We start from the raw sequence: 19,172 nt of genomic DNA on the forward strand, positions 1-19,172 counted from the left end.
ATTATAAGTGTGCATCACCATGCCTGGCTCTGAATGACAATCCTAAACAACAATTTTTTAAAATTATTTAGATGCTAAAGTTTGTTTTAAAAAGCTTTCCTCATGCATCCCTGGGCTGAGCATGACAGGAACCCACAGAACTTTAAAAGGAAGTGAACCCAGGAGCACTGTAAGGTACACAACTCCCGACACTGGCTTCCTCTGGAGGGAGCTTGCAGAGCCAAGGAGTGTGGCCCGGGCACTGGACCAGAAGGAGGTGCAAGGTGCACCTCTGTTTGCAGGCGTCCCTCAGGAGAGCCCTTGGGGACCGCCAGGCAGGGGCTGTGGCGCCCAGTACACCCAAGGAGGAACTCACTTTCCTCGCAAAGGGCTGCAGTCAACGTGATGATGCTGAAGTCTGAACAAGGAGAAACTGCTGTGCGCAGGGAGGTGAGACCTACATCCACGCACTGCGTCACCTGGAAGAGTCCCCTCCAGCAGATAACTGAGCTGCGTGTCTCTGGTGACTGGCAGAAGCAGACACGTCTGTACCAGGAAGCGCGCAGGAGAGTACCTTCCAAAGAAACCTCACTGATGTCCATCTAGGACCCAAAGAACAAGAGTCACAGCAGGAAAAGAACATGAAGAGCCAGGGAGCTCCTGAGCAGAGAAGTCACTCCTCAGGAGAGGAGGATGGGCCAGAGAGCTAGAAGCCATCCCCCAGAGGAACGCTGAAGAGGTGCAGCTAATACACCTCAAAAAGTCAATCTTCAAGGAGCAGAAGACAAGCTTGAGGATGTCTCGGGAATCAGAACCTGTCAGGAAGAACTGAAGCAGATTCAGCAAGCACTAGCTTCACTGCGGTCAGCGCTGAAGAGACGCTCCTCCTCAACCTGGATTCTCACAGCCAAGAGCATCTCTCAAGAAAGCAGATGAGATAAAGACATATTCACACAGACAACGATGAAAAATTTTCCAATGTAGCCTCTCCCTGGGAGAAACTCCAGGACGCACTTCAGGTGAGAGAGGAACCCCCGAGGACCTGAGATGCCAGAAAAATGAGTGGACGTGGCCATTACGCAGAACCCTGTGAGGGAAAGCGAGACCCCAGCAACTTATACTGATGGAAGCCCCCGCTAATGGAGCCAATGGTATGGCCTAACTACTACAGAGCACAAAACAGCAAAACCAGCAGCTAACACAGGCGCGCCCCCAAATTACACTACCCAGCAGCTATGGTCTCTGCCTTCATGAAGCTCATATTCCCGTAAGACATCCAGACAAGGAATCACAAACGTACCACTGCAGACTCACGAAGACCCATGAAGGAGAAGGGCAGGACAGTAAGAAGCAAAGAGAAGCCCAGGGGATCTGAGGGATTCGTGTCTAGCACAGCGAGAAAGGTCAGAGAAGGGACGCTTCCGCTCTGGACGCTGTGGCCCCGGGGCAGCTGGCTGAGCCAGACAGGCTCCGCCCCTGTGCTGTGGAAGGAAAAGAGAGCAAGAGGACCCGGGACGCCACTGAGCCTTCACAAGTGACCCCGGCGTTAGGAGGAGACGCCAGCCCCCAAGTAAGTTACACAAAGGAAATAAGCGCACATGGAAGGCTTACAAGCGATGTGTGCGGAGCCACTGCCCAGATATTAAGGGAAATACATGAGTATATATACATCGTACACGAAAGTGCTACTGCACGGTGCTAACTTATAAAGAAGTCTGCAAATAAAAAAGAAGGTCAAAAGAACCAAGTGACTGGGGAGAGGGACTTTGAAATCCAGGTGCCGAAAGCTCAGGAACCCGAGGGCTCAGGAACTCGGGGCCTGCCCGGCTCTGCAGAGCAGTTCAGTGTCTGTGACACACCCAAGGCAGAAGAGGCCTACCCTGCCTGGGCGGGCTGACCTTGGTTCTCAGCCAAGAACTCAGCTAGAACTGGGGAGAGGGAGCCTGAGTCCCGGTGGGGGCCACCTCCCCCCATCTGCAGAGCCTTGATCCTGGGATGGTCAGCCCTACTAGCTGTTTGCAAGTCACCTCAGAAAGAGTCACCCAGTATGGATACCCACAGTTACACTGAGCTCACATACACAGCAGCCAACCATAAACTCACACAGAACGATATATAGTAAATTTCAAAAAGAAATTCTTAAATAAGCCCATAATGAGACAAGCACAGCATGGTCTCACCTGTGCATGGCATCTAACGCACTTGGTCTCACACAAGGTGGGAGGAGAAGGGCGGTGTCCAGAGCTGAGGGGTGAAGCGGGGAGGAGGGTCGGGAGAGGTTGCTGAACCGTGCTAAGTGAGAGAGAAGAGACGCTCGCAGCTGCTGCACGGCAGGGTGAGGAGAGCTCACAGTTATGCACTGTTTACCTCGAAAGCTAGAGGGTTCTGAATGTTTCACATAAAGGAGTCATAAATGTTTGAGGAGACAGATATACTTAACCTGAATTAAATATTACACAATGTACACATGTATTGAAACATCATATAGTACTTCGTTAATGAGTGTGATTTTAAATTTTATATATCAGTTAAAAATAATTTGAATATTAAAAAGATAAAAATAAAACCTCCAAAGTTTAGAAAATTTTTTTAAATGAACAGGAAAAAAGTAACAACCATTTATTATTTTAGTACACTTATTATTGTAGTATTATTTATTACTTTAGCTTAGCCAGTTAAAAATATTTACCAGTGTCTGGTCTGGAATACAGTTTAAAGTATTTGGAAGGAAGAGTGATATCTGAATAACACAATCTAATTCACGCTCTCACTGACCACTGCCTGAAGGCACGGGCCGGGAAGCTGGGGTGTGTGCACGCACAAGCTAGCCAGGGCCCCTGCCCTACAGGAGCTTTGAATCCTGTGGGCCAGCAAGCAGAGGCCGGAGACTGTGATGCCAGAGATGCCCGGCCGCAGACGTGAGTGGGGCCCCCTGAGCTGCCGGAATCAGGAGTCCTGTTAGGCGCTAGGTTCACGTTTGCACTAGTGCACAGTCCTCAGTGGTTCTACAACATCAGACAGCTCTTTTCTCTCTTTCTATTAACACGTTATACAAAGTCAACAGCACATAATTTGATTACTCAAGAAGGCAGGTATCATATTGCAAAAATAATTTCCAAATCTCGAATAGCATGCATCACACATAAGAAATATAGTTTGTCAAATAAATTATAAGTGACTTTTAAGCTATGAATTACTGAGCATTTACTAGTTTCAAGGGTTAATAAAATTATGCTAAAATGCTATGTCTGTGTTCCTAAGGCCATAACAAAGACCAGTACCGGTGTCTGACCCCTGAAGAGCCTTTGAAGGCGCCTGTGCAGGAGCAGTTGCAGCTGGGAATCCTCGTGGGCTGAGCCGAGTCGCCCCAGCCACAGCAGCAGCAGCTCGGGGATCCGGACAGTAAGTCCCTCCTAGCACTTTCATAAAGCTGTCTCTCAGAACCTTGAATCACACAGAAGACTTTAAACTGTTGTTCTGACTTTATTCTATCATAGTGCATGAACAGAAAGGGGCACCGGCTCACCTGTATGGCACCCCAGCCCACAGTACCCAAGTACCTGTTGTATAAACACAAATTCCAGAAACCTAACTTCATGATACAGCACACCTCAAACCAGAGCATGCATAAAGAAAAGTCGCAAGACCCGACACCTCAGTGTTGCCGTCCCATCCCTGACTGGTAACAACCACACAGAGAGCTAAAATACAAACAGCTTTAAAGCATTTCATTATGATACATCTGCTGTTTGTGATATATATAGGTTTTTATAGAGAGCTATGACATTTTCCTTTCTAGATCACCAACATCTAAATATAGGTACTTACATTATTGCATTCTCCAAGGAAATACAGTGCAAATCCATCAGCTTTTGTGGCTGCCAAAGTAATAAAAAAGGAAGAAAGTAATCTTACTGGAAGGACACAGCAGATACGACTTCTCTATGGCGAGACTCGGCTCGGAGCCTTTGAATAGACTTGCTGACATGATCAGTGGTCATGCAGTAAAGAGAACGATGGAATTTATGCTTTATCACTAACACGATTAGCATATCTTTACACACTTTTCATCAGCGATTGCAAACTTTGTGATGTGACATCTTCAAATGCAGACGGTGGGCAGCATACTATGTAATAATATATCCAGAATTATTGGAGAACATTTTTAAGACTCAAGAATTATATTAATTTTTAAAGTATTAAAAATATCAGAAGTGCTATTTATAATACTAATCTACTAAAATGAGCACCGACCAAGGGGGCAAGGCATACACCTCCACACCCCCTGGAGTGAGCTTCAGGGCCACCCGAGGCCATTATCATAGCCATGAGCAGCATCCGTCTTGGGGAAACTGCCTGACTTCACCTCCCTTTTTACCTGTGAGTTTTCGGGTAATATGCTTAAGCTCCTGTTCCACAGATTACTCATCAGGAAGACGGTGGTAACACAAACCACCTCCTGAGGTCACATTCAAAATAATGAGTCAGTACATGGAATGTGCATGGAAAAATGCCTGGCATTTAGGTAAGTACATGAGAAATGTCACTATCATTACATTAGGAGTATTTTTATTTTGAAAAAAAATTAAAAGACTCAATTGTTAGAGTGGGCAGCCTACAAAATCATGGCCTAGACATCACTTTTCTGAAGTAACTTACCCATTAGTTCACAAATACACCACTTCTTACATGGCATATAAAACTGTCATCTACACACATAAATTTAAAATGCTTGTTTTTGGCCGGGCGTGGTGGCTCACGCTTGTAATCCCTGCGCCTGGGAGGTGGAGACAGGAGGATCGCGCAGGTTCGAAGCCAGCTGCGCTGGCTTAAGAGACCCTGTTTCCAAATAAAAATATAAAAAATAGGTCTGGGGGTGTAGCCCAGAGGTAGAAGGGCTTCCAGGAACCCCAGTACCACCAAAAAATAAATAAATAAGTAAGTAAATAAATAAATAAATATAAAATGCTTGTTTTCCTTAAAAATAAAATGCTGTTTTCCTTAAAAAAATAATTGGTTTTCTTTAAAGATATATTATTCAATTCAATGAAACAATATTTTCCAAAGAAATCTACGTATTAAAGTCATAGTAGGTTCCATTTATACACCAGGCAGATACTTATTTAAGACTAGATCATTTAGAAATTTGTAGGTCTGACTCATTCTGGTAATCTCACAGTAGAATATTTCACTTCCAAAAGCAATACAAGTGAATGAGTCACGTCATCTGCCTTTTACTCAGCCTGTTAGTTGTGCCAGTTTTCTAAGTGGAATCCCTGCTCGCCTCCCTGGAGAGCACGCTCCTCACCGATCTTGATGATGCCGCCCAGCTCATAGAGGAGGAGATGGTTGTCGCCGCCCATGTCCAGCCGCTGCTCTATGTAGCTGTTTAGCTCGTACACAACTCCCTGCATATTTGTATCTTGGTACTTAGAGTGAGAGAGAAAAAAGAAATAGTTAAAATATAATAATAATTCCTTAGTTTTTAAGACTTGATATTCATATACTAATTACTTCATATAGTAGCTGTTAATTATGCTTGTATACAGCATGATTTAAAATATTGTAACCTATTATATAAAACCAGTAGGTTAAAATTAAAATTGCTATGAGTTCTTATTTAGAATTATCTATAAACTGTGTCCAGGTTACTTATTTATATTAAAATATCAAATGTCACACATTCTAACTTCACTCCTGAAGTCTCATAACAGTGGCCACTTATGCTTGGTAAACTCCGCGCAGAAGTTGGCTGAGAGGAAAATGGCGACCTGCTGTGGCAGTACTCCGCGCATCGACCCGCAAGCTCGGTCCCCACGAGCCCCATCTGTGCGCTCAGGCGGAGCTCAGCACTGCAGCCCTGGTCCCTCCACAGTCCCACAGCAAAGACACACAGGAGGCCCCCGAGGGCAGGGACAGCAGCGGGAGGGCAGGAGCCACCACCCCGCTCGCAGGAGCTACAGTGCCCCTTCCTACAGTGCCGGGAGAGTCTTGCAGTGGATCAGCCTGCTAGCGAAACCTAGTCTACAACCCACAAGCAATAAGTTTCTGTCATCTCTAGGCTTCAAATCCTCCCAGGCTCCCTGCTGCACTGGGGATACAGATGCTTTCCTCCCGGGATGGACTCCCAGGCCACAACCGTGGTCAGCGTCGCCCAAGAGCTTCCTTCCTCACCTCCCGCCCCTCCGCCTCATCACCTCAGCTCTGTGTCTGGGCCGCGTGGATGGCTCTTGCTCACGGGAATCTACGACCTGGGATTACTAGCGGGATCTTGATACACAGCCAAACTTATGAAGCAGACCCCGCAGCCATCTGCTTGGGTAACTGTGTGCAGGTGAAGGGACTTTACCAGACCTGGGGGCCAGGGGACACCGGCTCTGTGCTGAGGCTAACTCTCAGGAACCCCAAACACCACTGTGTGCACCGGTCAGAAGGGCTTTGGAGACCAGAGGAGCGATGGGCTGTTGACTCAGCCCCAGAGCTTCTCCAACACATGCTGCGGTCACTACAGTTTGGGAATGCACATCTGGAATAGATATGCTCAGCAACTGGCAAGATCCCCACACTGAAGAATCCCCACGTAGGAAGGGAGTGAGGAAGTGAGGCTTGTAGGCTCTGGGAGAAGAGCTTCCCCAGTAAAGAGAACAGCAGAGGTAAGTGAACCAACGGGTCCAAGCCAGCAAAAGCGAAGCACACAGCAGTGCTGGGCTTCTTGGAGCTCCCTGGCGGTGGCTGCTGCGATCTGACCTGCTGCTCCTCCGGTCCCCGCCAGCCTCCCCTGTGCGGCTGGCCCACATCTGGCCTTCATGGCTGCCGGGCTCCCACAGGTCTAACGTCATCCCTTAGTCTCCAGCTCTCCCTGCTCTGCACAGGCAACCGCGGTGAAACGCTGGTCCCTGTGTCAGTTTTGTGGCTTTTTATTGCTAAGACTTCACCTCATTTTTGGTAAGCCAGAACATGCTGGAGGTTGTTCGGGCCCTGTGTTTTACACAAGTATCAGTGTGACAGTGAAATCTTCACCCAGATCATGGCGACCTGGAATTCGGATGTTCCAAACCAATATGCACCATAAGGCGCCCCAAAGCTTCAGCCGCTTCCTCTACCGTCCATAAGCCAGACCCTACCCAAGCCACTTCAGGTTCCAGATAAAACACTCTAACATAACCTCTTTCTTACCACTGACTAGGGAAAGAGGCCGAGTGAAGTTTACCAAAAGGAAAGCTCAGTGCAGATACAGAGACTAAGTCCTAATGGCAGGTCTTGCACCCCAGATCAGCCGCGAGAAGCTGCCGGCTCAAAGCCGGCTCCCTACAGGTTTCCCACTGAACCCCTCTCAGCACCTCACTGTTCTTGAGAGGGAAGGGAGCCGTAGCTGGCTGTAAGGTGGGTCATCTATCACTTAGCAGCAGGGTCCTTATGTAAGTGATACGTAGGGGAAGAGGGCATTAAGCACAGTCTGAATGTATGCCATTTTCAATATGATCCACATATAAAGAAAATAAATTTTAAAAGGTAAGTGATATGTGGGCTGACTCCTTCCTGGATGTCTGACAATATAAATCTGAGAACAGGCCTTCTAAAGTGGCCTGTATACGGTGCTGAGATGATAGCCAGCTGTCCCCTTTCTCTTTGGGACAGGAGATGGCTGTCACAAACACTGAGGTTAAGAAGACACCCTGGCATATGGACAGTTTACCCTGAAATTTCATTCAATGTGTCTGGGATTTAAGGCTTCCCATTTGTATGGCAAGAAGGATGAATTTACTGTGTGTGTGTGTGTATGTGTGTGTGTGTGTGTGTGTGTATGTGTGTGTACTGGGGATGGAAGCCAGGGGCTTTCTACCTCCAGGCTATACTCCCAGACCTATTATATATATATTGGAAACAGGGTCTCACTGAGTTGCTGGGAGCCTCGCTAGGCTGCTGAGGCTGGCTTTGAATCTGTGTGACCCTCCTGTCTCAGCTTCCCATATGCAGGGATTACGAGCGTGCGCCACCACGTCCAGTTTACACTGTATTTTCAATGCTTTTCAACACTAATCTATAACCTAGGCTTTAATGCTTTATTTATATTCAGCCTCAAGTTCTAAATCTTTAACCTGCTAGAATGTTAGTGCATCTTGTTTATTTTGATTACTGATTATAATTGCATAATTACTGTAATGGTAAAATATTTTACTAACGTTACTATTTTATTCACTCTCAGATATTAAAAGCCTGTCTGCATAGCTAGTGAACTAGTCAAGCCAGGATGTGCTGTAAAATTTAGCATTACATGGAAACGTGAAAGGATGCCATAATTACCCTCTGGTACTAGCCCATGGTCTGCTCTGCAGCGCTGCTGAGAGAGGAAAGGCACAGGAAACAAAGACGATGTCATGGGCGCACCTCTAAGACACTCTTATGGAAATTACATGATAAGGAGGGCCCACTAAGGAGTGCAGTTCAGCTGAGTAAGCTTTCAAGTCTGTAGCTGAGCTAACAGAAAATTACAACAGTATACTAATAAAGATGCTATGAACTCATTTTTTTGTTTTGTGCTTTTTATTTTTAATACTTTCATCAGTGTGGTATAGTCACACATCGTAGTGTAGGCATACTGAGAGCGACATGTTTGCACAGAGCACTCAGCGGGCTCCCCGGCTCCCTCTTCGCCCCCCTTCCCCACACAGGGTACTGAGACTGACACCGGCATTCCCACTACACATACAGTGGATGGGAGCAACTCCTTCGTGGGCTCTCCCCCCCCCTTTCCCTAGCACCTCCCTGGAGGCCCTGTGTCCTTCTGAAATGCTAGCCACCTCCCTGGAGGCCCTGTGTCCTGCTGACATGGGCTCTTTCCTCCTTCAGTAGTTCTTTACTTTCTCATCTATTTCTTTGCCACCCCGATACTTGAATCAACCATTTCTAACTCAAAGAAGTCCCAGCCTCTTTTAGTGGATGCATGTAAACACACACCCATAAGTCCCCTCACATATAATATAGGTATTAATCATGTATATTTAACTTTATGCTTATTCCTCTATCTGTACTTACCTGGAGAGAAATTAAAAATCATGCTAGCTAGCATCCAGATACTATGCCACGCCCGTGCCCATGTCCTTATTTGTAACTGTCACACCCAGCGGTTGAGAGGTCTGGCTGTCCATATCCTTAATGTATTTTTGTATTTTCTCAAGTTTCATAAATACACAGAGTTAGTTTTAGAAGTGCTAATCCATACCACTGCAATTAGCATACCTCTCAACTAGATCTTAGTAGTTTTCTTTTAGGAAATTTTACCAGTACTGAGGAAGACACATCCAGCTCCCATGTTTAGGCCAGTGGACACATTCTTGAGACTTGCCTCCTGCTTAAGACACTTAGTAATCACCCATCTCCTGCGCCGTCCACTGACTTCCCCGCTGACTTCCGTCCCCCCAAGGCAGCCTCTCTTTGCCTTTCTCCTACACAGGTTACTTGTGCCCATTTTTAAGGTGGTATGGACTTGGAGCCACCCTCCAGGCTCTTCTGAACCTGCCTGGCTGGCCGCAGGGGCTGCAGTGGTGTGAGAGAGCGCCTCTCCACGGCTGGCGTCCCTAAGGAGCGCTGGGTCCCCTGCTCACCACATGCTGTCCATGTGTCCTGCTACTTGGGGCTTTGGGGGTGTTTATGTTCCCAATTTGGGGCTTCTAGGAGTCCTGTGATGAGCATTCCTGCAGAAGTCTCATCAAGTGTCTTGGGCAAATATAAGAAAAACTCCTGGGTCGAAAGGAAAATGTGTGTATAACTGCAAAAAACTGCCAAACCTTTTTTTCAGACTCTTTAGGGATAAAGTTATCAGAATGCTTTAGACATTTTAAAACAAATGAAGTGAATACTATACCTTTGAACTCGATTGAAGATTACTATAAATCAACTACAGTAACTTTGATTTAAATTTATTTATTTATTTATTTATTTATTTATTTTGGTGGTACTGGGGGTTGAACCCGGAGGCTTTCTACCTCCTGGCTTCACTCGCAGACCTATTTTTTAAAATATTTTATTTGGAAACAGGGTCTCACTAAGTTGCTGAGAACCTCACTAAGTAGCTGCGGCTGGCTTCAAACCTGTGCCATCCTCCTGTCTCAGCCTCCCAAGCACAGGGATTACAAGTGTGCGCCACCATGCCTGGCTAGATTTATATTTTTAAGACATTCAGTCTAAATAAAAACACTGTCCTGTAAAAAGGCTGCTTGGCGACCTTCCTTTCCAGAGTCCTGAGTCACCTACTGTTTACACTCAGACGGGAAAGTAAAAGTCACGTTTTCTACTCACCATAGAGAAGGGCAGACTTGTGCAACCTTTTTCTGTTTCTTTCTCTGTTTTCTTTGTTTTGTTATAACTTGTTTTCTGGTAAACAGTTAAAGCCCTCCTATTAGATGGAATAGTAAGAAAAGGCATTGCTCAGGGGCAACAGCTCCCGCTCCCAACTGAAGATGGAGGAGGGAGGAGCCGAGCTCAGCAGCAGGTGAGGCCTCCTGCTAGGCCTCCAAGCTGGAAAGGCCGCGCTTCCCTGCCCTGCCCCTCTCCACACCAGGTCAAGTCCATGAAGGTTTAGGCGTACTGTCACTCACAACTTTATTGTCTACTTATCGCCCTTCTATCTCCGGGCTACACTCCCAGACATATATATATATATATATATAATTTTTTTTTTTTTTTAATTTGGAAACAAGGTCTCTTAAGCCAGCAAGGCTGGCTTCGAGGCTGGCTTCGAACCTGCGTGATCCTCCTATCTCCGCCTCCCAAGCTTGGGATTACAAGCGTGAGCCACAACACCCGGCCATGTCTTCCTTTTTAAGGTGAAACTCCAGGAAACACTGTCTGAACGCCCTTCCTTCAGCCTTTCTGCTCCCAGGCTCCAACTCCCTCCACCTGCTCCATTGAAGTGGCTCTTGCGGAAGTCATCAAAACCCAGGGTGCCAAGTCCCCAAAGCTTACCTAGGTCTTCCTCCCCTTGAAATACCAGCTAGGGGCTCGGCTCGGCACACACGCTGAGTTCTCCTGCACCTGCGCACTTCCTTCTGGTCTTCTCTGCAAATGTCTTTCCCTGTCTGGGGCTCTAGATGTCACAGCCCAGGGCTGGTCTGCATTCACGTCCCACGTTGATCCCTCCCAGGCTCACACTGCACGTATATGTCTCTGCCAATGCCTCTGAAATCATCCTTGCTATTACGGGTCTCGAGGTGTTACACTAACCTGAACCGCTCAGCTGAGCTCCACACTCACAAGTGACCTTCTACTTAGCATCTCCATTTAGAAATTCATTAGCACTCTCTAACTTAGCACCCCAAACCTGAGCACCGTCAGTGACCCCAACACACACAGGGAGGCAGGCAGTCCCCCTGCCCTCCTGTCGGCCCCACCTGTGCAGGCATGGCAACCATGCTTCCTGGCTCAGGCAAAGCCGGTGCCAGGCTCTCTCCACTCTCCTCATCTCACACATCTGGATTAATCAGCAATCTTGTTAGCTCTCCCTTCCTACACGAGACTTCTACCTGCCAGTCACCCAAGGCAATAGAAAATTATTTTAGTGTGCCACTACATTCTTTTACTTACAATGTCTGTTCTTGTGTTACAATAACAAAACAGATTAACTGGCTTTAATTTTTTGTTTAATGCTTTTTTTTCTGTTTTCAATAATGTTCTAATTCTTGTGTCAGGAATAAGCTCTTCTGGGATGAGTTCTGTTCCTAGCTTTTGAAACAAGACTTTCTATAATGTAGGACTCTTTCTTCATTTGGCAGAATAAAACAGTAAAAGCTTTTGAGCCACAAGAAATTTGAGGTGGTCTAGTAACTTTTTAGTTTTTTCATTGGTTTATAAGACATCTAGATTTCCAAATTCTTTTTCAATCAATTAATGTATGTGTGTGTGTGTGTGGGGGGGGTAATGGGAATGGAAGCCAGGGGCGTTCTACCTCCAAGCTACACCCCCAGCCCGAATTTTTATTCTTTATTTTGAAACAGGGTCTCAATGAGTTGCAAAGGACCTCACTAAGTAGTAGCTGAGGCTGTCTGCAAACCGTGATCTTCCTGTCTCAGCCTCTCAAATGCTGGGATTACAAGCATGTACCACTATGCGCAGCAACAATCAGTTTTTATAATTAATAATTTCCTCAAAGTTGACCACTTCACCTAAAATTTCTAATATATTGGTATATGATATTCCCTATTAAATTACTAATAATCTCCTTATTAACCATATTTATAATTGCTTCCTCATTCCTAATGATTCTATTCTCTTACTTCATGAAAAGATTGCCAAAAATAGTCTATTTTACTGATCTAAAGTGAACATATTTTGCATTATTAATAAACTATATAATTCAAATTTTGGTCCATTAATTTCTTCTTGTATTTTATTACTTGGTACCTTTTAAATTTCTTTTTAGCATTTACAATTAATGCAGGCAACCTACAGAATGAGAGAAAATATTTGCAAATTACATATCTGACAAGGGTCAAAATATAGAGAGCAAAAAAGAGCCTGATTGTAAGACTTGGCAATAGATCTGAGTAGGCTTTCTCCAAAGAAGGTGTCCAATGGCCAGCAGGTATGCATAATGCTCAGCATCACTAATTGTTAGGGAATACAAGTGAGAACCACTGTGAGATGCCACTGCACTCCAGTAAGAACACTATTATCACTATTATCAAAAAGACAAACAGGCTGAGGAGGATGGGCAGGAAGGGAGCCCTTGACGCTTCACCTCTGCTGGTAGGAATGTGAATTAGTAGAGCCATTATGCAAATCAGCATGGAGGTTTCTCAAAAAGCTTAAAAGTAGAATTATCATATGATCCATCAGTCCACTATATGTGTATATCCAAAGGAAATCAAGTTGCTATGTCGAAAAGATACTAACACTCCATGTTTATATAATACTAGTCTCAGTAGCTAAGAAATGAAAGAAAAATATGTGTCCATCAACTGATAAATGGATAAAGAAAATTCAGGATGTACACACAGTGGAATACTGTTCAGCAATGAAAAGAATGAAATTCTGTCATTTCTGACAACACTGGCTGCAGCTAGAGACTCTCATGTTATGGGAAAAGAGCCAGCCACAGGAAGACAAGTATCACACAGGCTCACTCACAGTGGGATTCAAGAGGCCAATGTCATAGGAGCAGAGACTAGAAGGAAGGTTCCAGAAGCCGGGAGAGGAGGGAGGGATGAGGAAAGGCTGATCTGGACTGAGTTACAGGTGATATGAACTGAGTGCTGATGTGCTAAGCATGTCCAAAAGTTAGAAGACGGAAGCTGGAAGGTCTGCACCACAAAGAAATGACGAATGTTTGAGTGGGTAAGATATGTCTAACCTGATTTAAACATTTCACAATGTTTGCATGTACCAGAACATCACAAGGTACCCTGTAAGTATGCACAAGTTTTGTTTTTATGCATCAGTTCAATTCACATTCATAACTTAACCTAAATGCTCTGATGTCCTGCCAGAGAAGTGTCCTTAAACGTTCTACAAATAAGAGACACAGGCGTGTGTCCGCACAAAGGAAGCATCTAACATGTGAAAACACAAAGGAGGCAGTTAGTTTGTAAAAACACACTTGCATGCTTGAAATAAAAGATGCACAATTGTTATTTTCAAAGAGTTAAAAGAGCCGGGCGTGGTGGTGCACGCTTGTAATCCCTGCGCTTGGGAGGTGGAGACAGGAGGATCGCACAGGTTCGTAGTCAGCCTAGCTGGCTTAAGAGACCCTGTTTCCAAATAAATAAAAAAAAGGTCTGGGAGTGTAGCCTGGAGGGAGAAGGGCTTCCAGGAACCCCAGTACCACCAAAAAAAAAAAAAAAAGAATTAAAAGAAAGCTTTCAACTGGAATAATTTCCTAAATCACCTTAGCAATGTCTATTAAATTCATACATTACTTATGTCCTTTGACCTAGTAACCTCAGAGGCTGGCACTTTCTTGAAATGTTTCTCAAGAATAAATTGTTGCAAACATAAAGATAACCAGTCTATAAAAATTAGAAGCAATCAACATGTAATGATAGAATAAAAGAGTAAACATTTGTCGCAAAGAAATCCCATGGGGGATTTTTAGTTATTCAAGATAATATTAGAAAATACTGCATACTGTAGTTAAAGATGGTTACATAGTGCAATTAAAATGTTCCATGGTATAATGTAAAATAAATAAAACCCAGATCTAAATAGCATATGCATCTAATTACTAATATGTAAATGTATGACCTGGACAAGTGCCTAGGAGAACCATCCCCAGCTGACATTACTGACTTCTGAATGTATTTCGGAGACGTGGCTCTGATCTTTTAAAAATTCATTCAAGTGGATGCCTGCAGAGTGGTAGCACCTGTGACTGAACGGGTGGGCCGGATGGCGGCTGAGGAGCCTCTAGGGAGAGCACACAGTGCCACTCAGCCTCAGCACCGCGAGGAGGAGGACTGGCCGGCAGGTCTTGTGCAGGCTAAGCAAACAAGGAAGCGAGGGCAGGTGCCCTCTGGTGAAGGAAAAGGAGACGGGTTTGGGCCGACGGATGAGTAGACAGAAGCCACGCTGGAGCAACGTCCATGTGAAGAAACCTCTGCAGGCCTCCACCCAGGCAAGCAGGCCCATCAGTAAAGGGAGCACGGGTATGTCAAGGATAGACAAGAGAAGGCCAGGCGTGCCCGGGGGCGCGCTGGTGCTCCAAGCCAGGGGTGGGCCTGTGCCTGCAGAGGATCGTCTGCTCACTGGTTTGATGACTCTCCCGAGGCCCAGAAGCTCTTCGTCTTGCACTCACTCATTTAAGTTAATGATATAGTTGTTTCTTAATCAGAAACTCGAAATTCTAAACTGTGTCCAATGACTGATTAGGCATGGAGCATGATTCTGATTAGGACTAACTGCATGTTCCTGAAGCTTTATTTGAAGTTGCGTGGGGAAGCTGACTGTGTGAACCCTCTTCTTTGGGGGAATGTCTTTAATGGAGTTTGTACTTGGAGAGCGGGCATATTTGAAAGAGCCCGAGTGAGCCAGCGGCCCTCCCTGGATCCTGTGGCTGGAAGGCTCTTAGGCTGTGTCCTAGAAACAGATGCCCAGTGAGGAAGCACCGCCGTGCAACTCCTCAGGGCCCAGCGCTCCTCGCCAAGTAGAGGAGCAAAGGTGTCAGAGGAGAAAACGCAGACAGTGCAGATAAACGCAACGGACCTTAGTAGCAAGGAGAAAATGGTGTGAAACTGGAAAAATGTTTCTCAGGGAAGTAAAACTTAACTTCATGGAAATCTAGTCTCTTTTGTGTAAAACTGAGCCTTGCTTTCATAGTTCAGATTTAGAGTTAATTATGTTTTCAAAGGTGGAAAATCAATCTAGCTGAACTTTGTCTTAGGCCGAACGAGGTCCTGACCCTGCTGCAGCGTCCATAACTGCTCAGGCGCCCTCCTTACCCTCTGCCATCTCACAGTGAGGTCACATTACAAAGCAATGTGAGTCCAGCAAATAAAGCTAGATTCTGTAAAGGAGATGTTTAAGTAAATTCCTGACACTGCCGTGGAGGGATGAAAGCAAGAGAAAGCGCGCAGGCAAGTTGATAAATGTTTTCAGGCTAATGTTTTTTAGAACTTCCATCTCACATTAGAAAAGCCAGACAGCATGCCTGCAGCAGCATCACCTGGACCCGCATCCCAGCCTGCTAGACCCGCATCCCAGCCTACTGGACCCGCATCCCACCCTGCTGGACCCGCATCCCAGCCTGCTGGACTCGCATCCCACCCTGCTGGACCCGCATCCCACCCTGCTGGACCCGCATCCCAGCCTGCTGGACCCACATCCCACCCTGCTGGACCCGCATCCCAGCCTGCTGGACCCGCATCCCAGCCTGCTGGACCTGTATCCCACCCTGCCCCATTATCCACAAGTCTGCCGCTTCCCTACCAGCTGCAAACCCTCCCACTGTGCCTGGGAACTCACTGTACCAGCCAACTCCTCTCTCCTCCAACCCCACTAGAAGGAGCAATTTCTTCCTTTCTTGCCCTCACTGCATCCTTTCCCAGCCCCATAATCCCTGTAACAGAAATGGTTAGCACATATTCTGGAATTGATCTGCATATGTATGGTCTGGGGTAGCAAATAGATAAATCAGACCTTTCAGACACATGAAGAAAGACTGGCTACCCAGCAAAAAGCAACTATTTTAAGGTTGTGATCCTAGGGTTTCTCGCCCTTCGTTTTACTACATAACCAAATAAAAGTAAAAATAAGAAGTTGAATCAGTCATGAAGCTAGGTGATGGCGGCTGCTACGTGCCACATATAGCCAAACACTTTTCTGGACAATGTACCAGCATAGCCAGAGTGAGCAGAGAGCACCAAAGGCTAGTTAAAATCAGCTGTCCAAGATGATGGCACTGTCTTAGAAAATAAATGATACGTTTGGGGGAACCAGGGACCAAAAGCACTCACTATCCGCAGGCGCTTCAGGTGGGGATGGGATGATGAGGTGTGAAAGGAAAGCGATGTGTTTCCATCACCCCAGAGAGGATCCGGGGACACCTGCTCCAGGAATGCGTGCCCCAATGTCCCCACACGCCTGCCCGCAGCTCTACAGTGAAGTAGCGCCAGGCCCGCTCTATCTAACCCTCGAGGGTCAGACGTCGAGGACTGAGGCAGGAGCACCCACCTACAGCAGCAGACCTCGCATCCTCCCGGGCCAACACACCACCAACAAGTGAGTCCCTCTCCACACATGGCCACGTTAGAGAGAAAAATGTACCAAGAGAACCAAGTGGGAGTCTGAAACCAGGGGACCCTGGACCACACTGGAGGAAGACCTGTGTGGAAAGAGTGAGGGGACAGCGCCAGGAAGGGCTGCACGAGATGACCACAGGACGGAAGACTGCGGGAACGAAGAGGAAGCACCCGAAGACAGAGGCCTTTTTAAGTAATTCTTTTTTTTTTTTTTTTCCCCTGCGGTACTGGAGATGGAACCCAGGGGCACTGTACCTCTGAGCTGCACCCCCAGCCCTAGGTTTTATTAATTAATTAATTAATTTATTTTTGCGGTACCAAAGGTGGAACCCACAGGCATTCTACATTCAAGCTACACCCCAGCCCTATTTTTTTAGTGCTTTTATTTTTTGAAACAGGGTCTCACTGAGTTGTGAAGGGCCTCACTAAGTAGCTGAGGCTGTCCATGAACTGTGATCCTCCAGTCTCAGCCTCCAGAATGCTGGGATTACAAGTGTGCGCCACCACGCCTGGCAACAGATGCCATTTTAACAAAAGCACCAATGTGGATTTTAGGGGAACAAGAAACAGTGCAGAAGAGATCGGGGCCGGGGAAGGGCAGTCGGGGCCGGGGAGACAGAGGTCGGGCTCTACCTGAGTGGGGACTCGGAAGCCAGATGACTCTTGGTGATCTTAAAGAGAACAAAAGATATGGGAGAAACCGCTGCACAGAGAACAGAGAGGCTGTCCTGGAGTAGGGAGCACTTCTAGCATGTCTCAGAAGGCTCCCCGAGTACCTGGCAAAACGAGCAAGTTCAAACATCCACACCGGTCCTACTGGAACTCATGGATTCTAAGAGCAAATCATAAACTTCTACAGATATTTAGAAGTGAAAAAAGCAACATCTACTAAGAAGACATGAGACTGGATCCAGAGATCTCCTTCACGACCACAGATGAGGGAGGGCAATGGGGCACACCTACAGCCTTGCGGGGCAAAGACGGCCACCAGGAGCCAGGCCAGCTGCTAACAGGCCACCAGGGGCCCCGGGCCAGCCACCAGCCGGCCACCAGGAGTCAGGATAGCCACCAGGGCCCCAGGCCTGGCTGCCTGCAGCCTGGCTTGTTCCAGCGACTGTATCCAAGTACTTCTCATCTTGATACATTCCCTCTCTCTTGTCAGGAATCTAGTTTATTGATCAACTGGGACCACTCCATAAACCACCATGGTAATAAAAAAAAAATTAGAGTGTTGATCAAGATAAAAGCAAAAACCAAAGACAGACTAGATGCGGCTGGCCCTGTATCCCTCGAGTCTCCCTCCTCCCGCCTCTCTGCCCGGCTCCTCCTGCTCCCGGGCTCTGGCAGGTGAGCCGTCCCAGCTGGGTCCGCGCAGCACGCTAGGCCTCGGCATGGGTGTCGTCCGTACCTCCTGCCTGGATGCTCCTTTGCTGGCTGTCTCCCACCGGGCCCACCGCCTCGCTCCCTGAGGTGTGTCCCCAGAGAGCCCAGCCACATGCCACCCCCCACCCTGAGTCACCTTCTCTTCTTGCTCTGCCCAGGTGCTCAGTGCTCAGACACCCACCGCCACCGGTGGTGTGTCCACTTCCACCGTCTGCACGCCACTCAGAGGACCTGTCTAGTTTCCTGGTGCTTTCCAAAGAACCTCGAAAAGTCGGGCTGAATGGGCGTCTTCTGAGGGGCTGATGACCGTGTCTGGTGAGGAAAGTGTAAGACTCCTCGACAGAGGCTGGTCTCTAGAAAGCACAGCCACAACCTCCCCGCCCAGGCACCTGACATGCTCTCGCTCAGCGCTGTCCCCGCTGAGGATTCTGGGGAAGGGGCGCAGGGAAACTGCTCAGTGGTGTGGCTTCAAAACACAGGCGCACATCACACGTTAGATGAAGAAGCCTGAGCCACACCTCAGGAGGGTGATGGTCCAAAAATGAAATACAGTTGGGTATACAGGGAACTTTAACCAGCAACGCCTTCGCAAAATTCCCCAACGGTCCTGTCACGCCGTCCAAGTCAGGCCTGTCAGCCCCAAGTGCAGAAAATGAACCAGACGTTACTAATTACCCTGAACATCACTATCTTCAAAGAAGTACCAGGCAATTCAAACTAATGATAGTTTCAATGCTTGACCTGCATTTAGGATTTCTGTACACAGGAAGGAAGATGTTTTTTCTTATTACTGACACCTCTGTAGTATTAAGCGCCATATGCCAGGTGCTTTCAACACTCCTCCCCCACGTTTTCAAGTTTACTAAGTCTCTGAGCGCGAACACTGAGTCTTCCTCCAGGACATGAAAACGGTGCATTTAATACTTCTAGACGTGCTGAGCAAATCACACCTTCAACCCGTGAGCCCTTTGTTCTCCAAAAAGAAGATGCTGCACGGAAGCCAGGGCGGCAGTGCCTGTCGGGGAAGCAGCAAAGGGGGCGCCCAGCCCTCCAAGCGGGGGCTGCATCTGCCCCCGCCTC

General features: G+C 47.0%; 1 protein-coding gene across 1 annotated transcript in view; it reads right to left on the bottom strand.

Annotated features, from left to right (window-relative positions):
• The window catches only part of PDE10A (phosphodiesterase 10A), a gene marked incomplete at both ends in the record, with an annotated part of 477,347 nt that overhangs the window by 60,908 nt on the left and 397,267 nt on the right, over positions 1-19,172 (bottom strand). The window contains 2 exons of the mRNA XM_080700165.1: positions 3,808-3,857; positions 5,288-5,408. Coding sequence (XP_080556291.1) covers positions 3,808-3,857; positions 5,288-5,408 — 171 coding nt within the window. The remainder of the gene's footprint in view (positions 1-3,807; positions 3,858-5,287; positions 5,409-19,172) is intronic.

The sequence above is a fragment of the Muscardinus avellanarius genome, assembly GCF_963383645.1.
Source record: "Muscardinus avellanarius genome assembly, chromosome: 8".
In the NCBI taxonomy this organism is placed as follows: domain Eukaryota; kingdom Metazoa; phylum Chordata; class Mammalia; order Rodentia; family Gliridae; genus Muscardinus; species Muscardinus avellanarius.